Raw genomic sequence first — 9041 nt, 5'->3', positions numbered from 1 at the left:
AGGGGTTGCTAATGTCTGCATCAGCAAGATATGTAAAAAGTGTGTCCACGTAAATTTACCAGGAAGCATTTAAAAAAATCAATAACTAGAGCATTAAGGCCAGGTTTACAGGAAATTACAGGAGAATCATTCAGGTTGGCACCACAAAATATCGAACACTGAGATGCAATGGCAAGGAGCTGTCTAAGTTCAGAATCCTCAGGAGTGGTCTTCAGAGCTGCCAGCCCCTTGCAAATGGTCCAGATGTGGAAATGCCTCCTAAGGTCAAGAAAATGAAAGGAGACAACAATCAGATATTCTCAGAGCCACCTATTTCTGGATTTATTTCAGTGTACCAAGACACAAACCTGTCACATTTTTAAATCTAGCAGAACTGTACTGAACAGTTGTAAGCCCCTGTGGAAATCTGAGGGGAGTGGCTTTGGCTGGACCTGCCCAGATCTGCTGGGGTTGAACTGTCTTCCAGTTATTTGCTGTTATCCATTTTTGTTGAACTAGGGCCTTACTGTGTTCCTTTCAGGACGAGCACAGTTAAAGCTGAGGGAACCTGCAGTCACTCATCTAGAATGGGATGAACTTTAAAGTCCCTTCCCACCCAAACCATTCTATGATTTATTTTTCTAACAGCCAAAAGTGTGCAGCTGAGATGACAATGAACTCTTGTTTTTTCACATTGAATCCTAACCAGATGGTGGAAAATACAGTGGTAATTTAAATAGAAATGAGACAATCCTGCCCATTGACAGGACATCCTTGGAGTGCTATGAGCTGGGAGGCAGAAAACACTTCCACCATTAACAGAGATCTGAAATTCTAATTGGAGGTGACCTGCATACTTGAGTTTTCATCATTTCCCTTCCATTTTGTAATAACAGTATAATTCAACAGTTCTACTGTCTGCTTAAGGTATTATGTTATCATCATCAATGATAAATGCAAGGCATGGTCCTGAAGCATAATTGCATCAATATTGCTCACATACTTCTCAGTGGATGCAGGATTGAGTGAGCAAAAACAAACACCTTCTGTTTTGCCTACCCCAGGCACCATAGCAACTGAAATGCTGTGCTTAAAATTATCATTGGTTTTTCCTCCTGTCCCTTTGTTCCATATGGTGCAGCCTGTCAACTATCTTAACATCCAGTTCTGTGGATGCCAACTATCAGTGTGTAAGGAAATGAAATGTGCACAAGATTTGATGGCTGATGCTGAGTTCCATGAGCTGTCTGCTTTGTTGCTTGGCATGCCCTGAACCAGCATGTCCATGGCACAGCACAGCTTTCTGTGTGGTGAGCTGTGCCCTGACCCCCATGGAGGGAAAGATACTGCATTGCCATGTGCTGGTAGTGCTGGGCAGATAATGAACACAATAATGCCAGGTTAAGTGAGGAGCTGCCTATTATAAAATAAAAATTAAAAAAAAGCTTTTCTTCTGATCAGACCATGCCTGGAAGAAATTGAAGAGTTCCTTTTCTGCAATCCAAATCCCTCACAATTCTCTCGTTGCACCCCCAGCTCTGATCCTGAGATCTGATATTAAAGGCAGCACAGTGCAGCAGCAGTGTCCTGGCCAGCAAGCCAGGAATTGGTCTCCAAATGGACATTGAAAACCCCAAGTCTGCTGTAGGGTGTGCTGGTACATTACAGTGTATGTCACTCATCCCAGACAATTCTCAGGTTGTCTGTAAGTCTGCAGTAGATGAGAGTTCAGTATTTGTGTACCATGCATGAAAAAAGGCAGGGGAAGGCTTATCATGCATGAATAACATGGTTTGATTCACTGAAGCAAAAATGGTTTTCATCTACAAATAAGGTAATTTCATTCACTAGAATCATTGTGCTACAATTTTACAACAGGATTGAGAGCCTTTTTATTGACCTTCAAATCAATTGTGTTGTTGCTTACAAATTGGTGCAAAACCACCCAATGACATTTATGGCTCTCCTACATCAGTACATGTGAAATGTTGATCTGCATCATTGCATATTTGTTTAATCAAGCCAATATTTCACCTGCATCATTGGAGTGATAATGTGATGAGAACAAACTCAAATTACTGAAAATGATCAACCCATTCATTTCTGATCAAAGAGCTAGCTGAGGGATTTAGTCCTTTTTACACCACCCAGAGATTCATTCTCTTCTCTAAACATTAGATTTTGCAGAAAGAAAATAAAATCTCCACTTTAGGCAAAACCGTCTTTTGACACCACAGAATTCAGTTGCAACTTTCAGCTTTCTGTCCTTGAGAAGAGCTGGTAGAATTGGCTACAGAAATCACGTTGCTTCCATGGATTTTTTGAAACCTCTGCTTCATTTGCCTTTCTAAGGACTCAATGTAGAAGATCTATCTTGCTTTCTTCAAGTCAGGCAATCATCCCTAAATCCTAAGGAAATGGACATCTCTGGCTGTGCCTCAGTAAGGAGATCAAATGCAACTGTGCGCCGCCTCAGGGAGATAGAGTTCAACAGTTCCTCAGGTTTGGATGATACTACTTTGTACTTTCTGCTGGAGGAATTGTCTCTCACCCCATCAGGCACAAACATGAAGATGTTTTTAATCTCTCCAGTCATCTGCCTCATGGCAGGTGTCCTCATCATTCCTACCATCTTATTCGTGATCTTCTCTCGGTTTAACATCCGTCAGGAAACAAGGTACATGCTGCTGGGAAATGCTCTGCTTTCTGATCTGATCTACCTGTTGTTCTACACCCTGTCAGCTGCTCTCAATGCAGCACACCTACATTTCCCAAAGGAAGCTTGTGTCCTCCTGTTATTTCTGCTGGCAGTGGCTTACTGTGGAGGATTGTTCACAGCTGTTGCCATAGTCTTGGACACATACGTAGCTATTTTGTTTCCTTTGCGCTACATCACTATTTTGCCTCCTTCACGAACTAAAAAAATTATAGTTTTACTATGGGTGTGTTCTGGAGCTTTCCCTGGGATTTTTTTCTTGGTGCTATGGAGCACCCACACCTTTGTGCCCTGTGTCCTGGAAACGTGCTCGGTTCCAGTAATACTAATATTAACTCTGAACGGGACTGATGCTCTGAAACTCTGTTTCTGGCTTTCTGCCATGGTTGTCTTTCTCTGCCTGTCTGTAATATTTTGTTGCTATGCTATTTTGTATTTTAAAACCAAACATTCGGGTATATGGGAGAGCATCTGCTCCAGAGCCAGTGTAACATTCTTAATGCACAACACTGTGTTGTTTTTTTACTTCTTTCCACTCTTGGCCCTTTTTGTGGAATCATTCTTGTGTGTTAATGTTCTCATCAAACTGCAGACAGGAATCTTGGTCTCCCTGACAGTCTGCAATGTCCTGATGATTATTCCTAAAGTTTTGTTCCCTTTTCTGTATGGGCTTCGATACAGAGAGATCTCAGCCTCTCTCAAATCCATTGTCAGGAGGAAGCAGCTTCGCATGGTGTCACCTGCTCCACCACCATCCTGAGCCAAGGCAGAGCACAGTCTCAGCAAAGGAGTTGTCCTTACCCTGTTATCATGCAAGACTGATGGAAATCACTCAGCTTCTGAAGAAGTGGAGAAGAAGTGATCAACCCATGGTAGAGAAGACATGGGTTGACCACTCTGCCTCCTTGGTGCCAAAAGGCAACAGATCTTTCATTATGTCATGGTTGAGAATACAGAAAATGCTACCCCGGATGAAGTTACAAGCTTTGTTCTGATGTGAAAGGCAGAACCTTTGGGAGGAGACATTGAACCAAGATCATTTTCACCCACCTGTTGCAAATGCCTTTCTGGAAAAGAAGAAAATTAAAAGTTTTGTGAAGCAGAGGGGGTAACCACAGGTCCCTTAACAGCATCCGTTACGACAGAGGACCCTTAACTAAACGTGCTCTGAACAGAACAACTGTATCTTTCATGCACAGTGTATTCTTGCAAGGTTGGTAGCCAATGTCCTATTCTTTGAAACATGACCTGAAAGGTGCCTCTGGAAACTGCTGCACCCAGCAAAAGGCTGTGCCTCAGCTTGTGCAGTGTGCTGGTGTGTTTGCTGCCTTATGGATTCCGTCTGGCAATTGCAAAACACTGGAGTTTTTTAAAATCTCTGTCTGGTGGGAGTCACCTTTGATCAGTGCCTGCTGGACAGCCCAGCACATGACAGTGCCGGGGGTTGCAGGGATGGATGGACTGCTGGGGAGGGAAGCTGAGCCGGAGGCAGCGGCTGGCATTCCCTCATTCCCTCCCTGCAGGGTGGTGTCCTGCTGTGCTGGTGCCGGAGGAGCCTGGAGCAGCCCAGAGCCCCGATTCCTGCTGAGGCTGCACTGAGGTGACCTGGCCAAGGCTGGGGCAGCAGCTGGGGCAGCAGGGCAGGAGTAGTGAGGCGCCAGGCTGGGCACAGCTGTACCCACAGCATGGCTCCGGCAGGAACCCGGGGCGAGGGACTGAGCATGAACACCACGTCTGATCCCTGCTGAGGCATCTCCCAGCTCTGCCTCACGAAAATCTTCTCTAGCAGCCTGATCCCAGGTTACAGCTGCACCGTCTCAGAGCTGCTGCTGGGTACCCGCCACTAAAGCCTTAGGAAGGCCAGGAGGAAAGGCTGCAGAGCCAGTTGGTGCATCAGGGGCAAGATCTTGTAAGAGCCTTTTGGATTTTCCAGATCAGCCCCCTACCTCTAGAGGACAAGTGAAACATATTTCTGACTTTAAAGAAACCAAAATTTAATTAGGTATAAACATCAGTGTGGGAAATGTAAGTTGCCGTTCTGTTCCTTGGACTCGATAAAAGAGCTCTGTGTTTCTAAAGATATTACTTTTAGAATTCGTTAGATTTTATGTAAAAATACATTGGGCTTAAAAGAAAAGGTCCTTGATTTCACTGTGCAATATTTCCCTTATGTGCAGTCTCTTTTCACCTTCTGTTTGCTTGAAGTTATACACAGAAAGTGCTGAATATGGCTGTTGGCTATTTCTCGCTCGTCTGAAGAATTCCACTGTGAGCCAGGAGGAGATTGGAGTCTGGTTGCATGGAATGTTTTTGGCAAGGGAGCCACTTTGAGTGGTTCCTGCTGATCTTCTCCCGTCATTTCCAAACTGCTTGTTACTCTCCTCACATTGCAGTGCCTGCTCTCTCCTGTTTGCTGATGCAACTGCTTCTGGGGTTGCAGGTTAAAAATATCCTTTCAGAGAGAACTGGTGTGGTTTTTATTTTAACTGAGATTATCCCAATGATCTGCTTTATAGGATGTTCTGCAAACAGCTGCATCAGCACTGGTGAGGGGGTAACAAATTCCAGTACAGAGGTGGGGGAATGAGCAGGGACATCTTAGAGAGGCTTTGCTGCTAAGGGACACTTCTTGTGTAAGAAGCATCTCTAAGACAAAGTTGTTGCAAGTGAATAAACTGTAATATTGCATATTTGCTTTAACTGTGGTCCTGTGCTTCTCAGTACTCTTCAATAAAAGGATCTAGAAGTCACTTTTTACTGGATTCTTCTATTTTTCTCCAAGATGAATGTACCATAGACATTTGTCACAGAAACTGTGTTTGTATAAAGACTTCAGATTGTCTGTAACAGGTATCTTCCATAACCCTAGGGAGGATGGGGAAAATGGCTGCATACTAAATCAGGTGCTTTCTACTAAATCCCCTTGGCATGTGGAAAGATCAAGAATGGAAGAGGTACTTGTAAATCCCCAGGCTGCTCATATCTTGGGCCGATTTTTATACCTGTGCCCATTGACAAAGATGCTGGCAACTTAGAGTTTGTTTTGTCCATGTAAAGTCCTTTCAAGTTTACCTATATTGGAAATTCTCATGATAAGGGGTGAAGATAACTGTGTAACTAGTATAAGTGACCATAAGTGACTTTGCATAGCTGCAGGTTATAGTGCTTGATCTTCCTACCAATTATGAAGTTAATCTCCTGGACAGAATTCTGTTGCCAATTCTATAGTTCTTTCTTACATACACATTCCCTGGATATATTTAGATACAACTGGAAGTTTGGTAACATAAAGGGCACGGAAAGACAGAGCAAGTGAATTAGGAATTGTGTCAAGTTTGTGTGTATATGAAGTCTGCCCACAGTGACCAGGCAAACAAAACATTGCTTTGTGGAAATGACCTTCTAAGAAAGATTGTTGCAAGTTGATATTTTATTAATCCACATTAAAGTGGTTTAACATTAGATAGGTAAGTTTTTCTTAAGTGACTGCTTGTAAACAAAGTCTTCCCAGGGAATATTACTGTGCTGTTTGGTACAAAAGCAGTATATTACAGAGTGTATAGAGGATACACACCACAGCCCTGAATCATTTGCCTTTGGGGATTTCCCCAATCTGTCTGAATAGGACCAAAGGACTCATTAGGACAACATAACAAGCACAAGGTTCCTGTAATGCTTTTCATACATGCCTTGAGTTTTGTCTCAAAGATTGTTAGACTTCTGTATTTTCAAGAACTTCATGGCTGTAGTGATTACCAGCCTTGTAAGGATGTCTCCACATAAGCTCTGGAAATTCAAACTGAACCTATTTACCAGAGCCCAGCAATCGACCTCTCCCTGGTCATATAAGTGAACTTCTTGGATGTCACTGTGCCAGCCCAGCATTTTAATTTAAAGTGAAACAGAGAGCAGTTGGCTTTAACATGTGATTTGGCAGCTGGGGGCAGTAATCCTTTAATGAATTGCAATACCATGAATCACTAGAAGTATTCTAATTTATAGCCTAAATATATTCATGCTCAGTTTTTCCCCTCTTTTCTTGTGCCAACATTGTCACTACGTTTAGCACTGCTCTCTTCCCTCTCTCAGTTGGATTTGCAGTGCAGTTTGCTGTCTGTAACCTGCAGACTGAAGGGAGTCAGACCTGCATTCCAGGGGCTGGGGCTGTGCCATACAACACTGGAGACATAATTACATCAGAGATAGGTCTGTGCCTCCTGTGGGATCAGGTTCAGTGTAAGGAGATACGGAGGATCTCCAGGCAGGTAAACAAGCACACAGCTTTGGATTTGGGGTATAGTTCATTACAACGATTTCAGTAATTATTCAGTAAAACTAATTAACCTCCCACAGTTTCAGTAATTAATATTAGAGTGTCTACTTCTGCTCCATCCCTTGGCTGTGTCATTTTCTACGGGCAGTTTAATACAGTAAGAGGGCAGAAGGAAAGAGGCATTTGCCTGGTTGCACTGGGGGCAGCCCCGAGAGCCTGGGGCTGTGTCCCAGCCCTGCGGAACAGCACCAGCTGCCTCCGGGACGCTGTTTGTACATAGAGTGTGTTCTTTGGACAGAAACCGTGACTGTGGCCATTCCCTGCCGGAGGGGGTTATGCATGACAGATGAGAGAGAGCCCTTGATAGGAAAAGGAAATTACAAGTTTCCCCGAAACTTGATTTCTGTTGTCTTCTGTTTCCAACCCCACCTCACTGCTGGTAACCGAGGCCCAGCACTGCTGGTTCTTGCTATTTTTTCACAAGGCTTGTGATTTTTGGCATCTGCATAAAACTACTGATCCTGAAGGTTTTTGTTTTTCAGTATGCTTCGAGTCCTTCAGATTGCAACATGAATCCAAAACGTACAAAGAGCAGGGAGACAAATAAACACAACTCTTCATGCACTGCTATTAAAACGTCAGAATTTTTGAGCAACTCGTGAGTTAGGAGAGGAAAAGGAGCCAAGCTGTGGTTGTGCTGTCTCGTGTTTGTCAGTGAGGGATGTTTTGGCTCCTGCTTGCCCAAGGTCTGCAGATGTGGCTGGGAAACCACTGCAGAAGAGACAAGAGGCTGTTTTCTGCCTCTGATATGTAGTTAAGAATTTATTTGGACAACTCTTTTCCAACTCAGTGGTTTGTTTTTCTCAAGAAAAAACTACAAGTCTTGCTATGGACATGAAAATCATCAAACAGTTCCTGAGGGCTACTGTTTTTTAGGATGATTCCCAGTAGGAAGAACTAGTCAGCCTCAGCAGCTACTATCATTAGTTTTACCAAAGGGAAAGGGGACCCATTCATCCACCTTCTCTGCCCCTGTAGACCTGCCAGTGCTGCTAACCAAGTCAAAGGTGGTAACTGTTCTTCACAAAAACCTTTTGTAACAAAATATTCTTTTTATAGGGTATTTCTTCATGCCTTCTGAAAAGCAGAGTGGGATGGGAGAGTGTGGGCCAGCATGGAAGTGTGAGAAGTGCTCACCCTGCAGAACAATAGGAATGTAAATATGGAAGGGGAGCAATTAAAAAGTAGTTGGAAATGGAAGGACTGTGGGAAAATCAGTGGAAGAAATGGGGGGATAGTCTGGAGTTACAGATGTAAGTTCAAGGCATGGGGCAAATTGCAGAAGACACAGGATTTCTTGCAGTCTATCTGAAGGAAGGACACAATGGAACCCCTTTGTAGGGCTGCCACCTGCCCCATGGGCTGTGTCTGCCCTGCTCAGCTGCACCAGGTCTGCAGGCCCTGCTGTACCCCTGAGCACTCTGGTGTTACAGTGCTGAAATTCAGAAACCCATGTTTTTTTCTTAGCCCAACATGACAGAAATATTATTTTTCATACTGTAAAAGGCAAAGGAGACATTACAGAAAGGGAGGGAGAGAGGCTGGAAGGAGTCACTGCTCTCTGCTTGGAGAGATTTGTTTTGCACAGTGTTTTCTGTCTTGATTTAATAGTGGGTTGGCTCTTTCCAGCAACTAGGCAGGGGAGGAGGGCCGGAATATGTTCCCAGTCTTTAGCCAAGAGTGTCCCAGAGTGCCCCGGGCATGACCCCCTCAGTGTTTGTTTTTCTTTCCCTATAACTGACCCAGATGCTGGGACTTGAGACTCAGGCCCTCCTGGCCTGTTGAACATTTGCCCCCTACTGCATGTGATGATCCCAGGAATCAGGCTGGGAACAGTACCTGGAACTGTTTTTGTCTCCAGCAGATTGTTCTGTCCGTTTGCATTCCAGGAAACCAAAACCCGTGAGAAAAATGCCGGGAGCGCACTGCCACCCAGTGGGGATGGAGGCAGGGATGGGCTCCAAACGCCTCTTGTGAGCAGCAATGGGGAGAGGAAAAGGCCTTTCGGGCAGA

The 9041-nt window shown here is 44.2% G+C and overlaps 1 protein-coding gene across 1 annotated transcript; it reads left to right on the top strand.

Annotated features, from left to right (window-relative positions):
- The first annotated feature begins 2396 nt into the window (after window positions 1-2396).
- Window positions 2397-3455, top strand: GPR148 (G protein-coupled receptor 148). The gene has a single exon (XM_008930174.2). The coding sequence runs from the start codon at window positions 2397-2399 to the stop codon at window positions 3453-3455; it is 1059 nt and encodes a 352-aa protein (XP_008928422.1).
- Window positions 3456-9041: the final 5586 nt, after the last annotated feature.

This window comes from Manacus vitellinus, unplaced genomic scaffold, assembly GCF_001715985.3.
Source record: "Manacus vitellinus isolate BGI_N305 unplaced genomic scaffold, ASM171598v3 scaffold_60_pilon, whole genome shotgun sequence".
Lineage (NCBI taxonomy): Eukaryota > Metazoa > Chordata > Aves > Passeriformes > Pipridae > Manacus > Manacus vitellinus.
The sequence above is the reverse complement of the archived record's forward strand: the minus strand, read 5'-3'. Positions and strand labels throughout refer to the sequence as shown.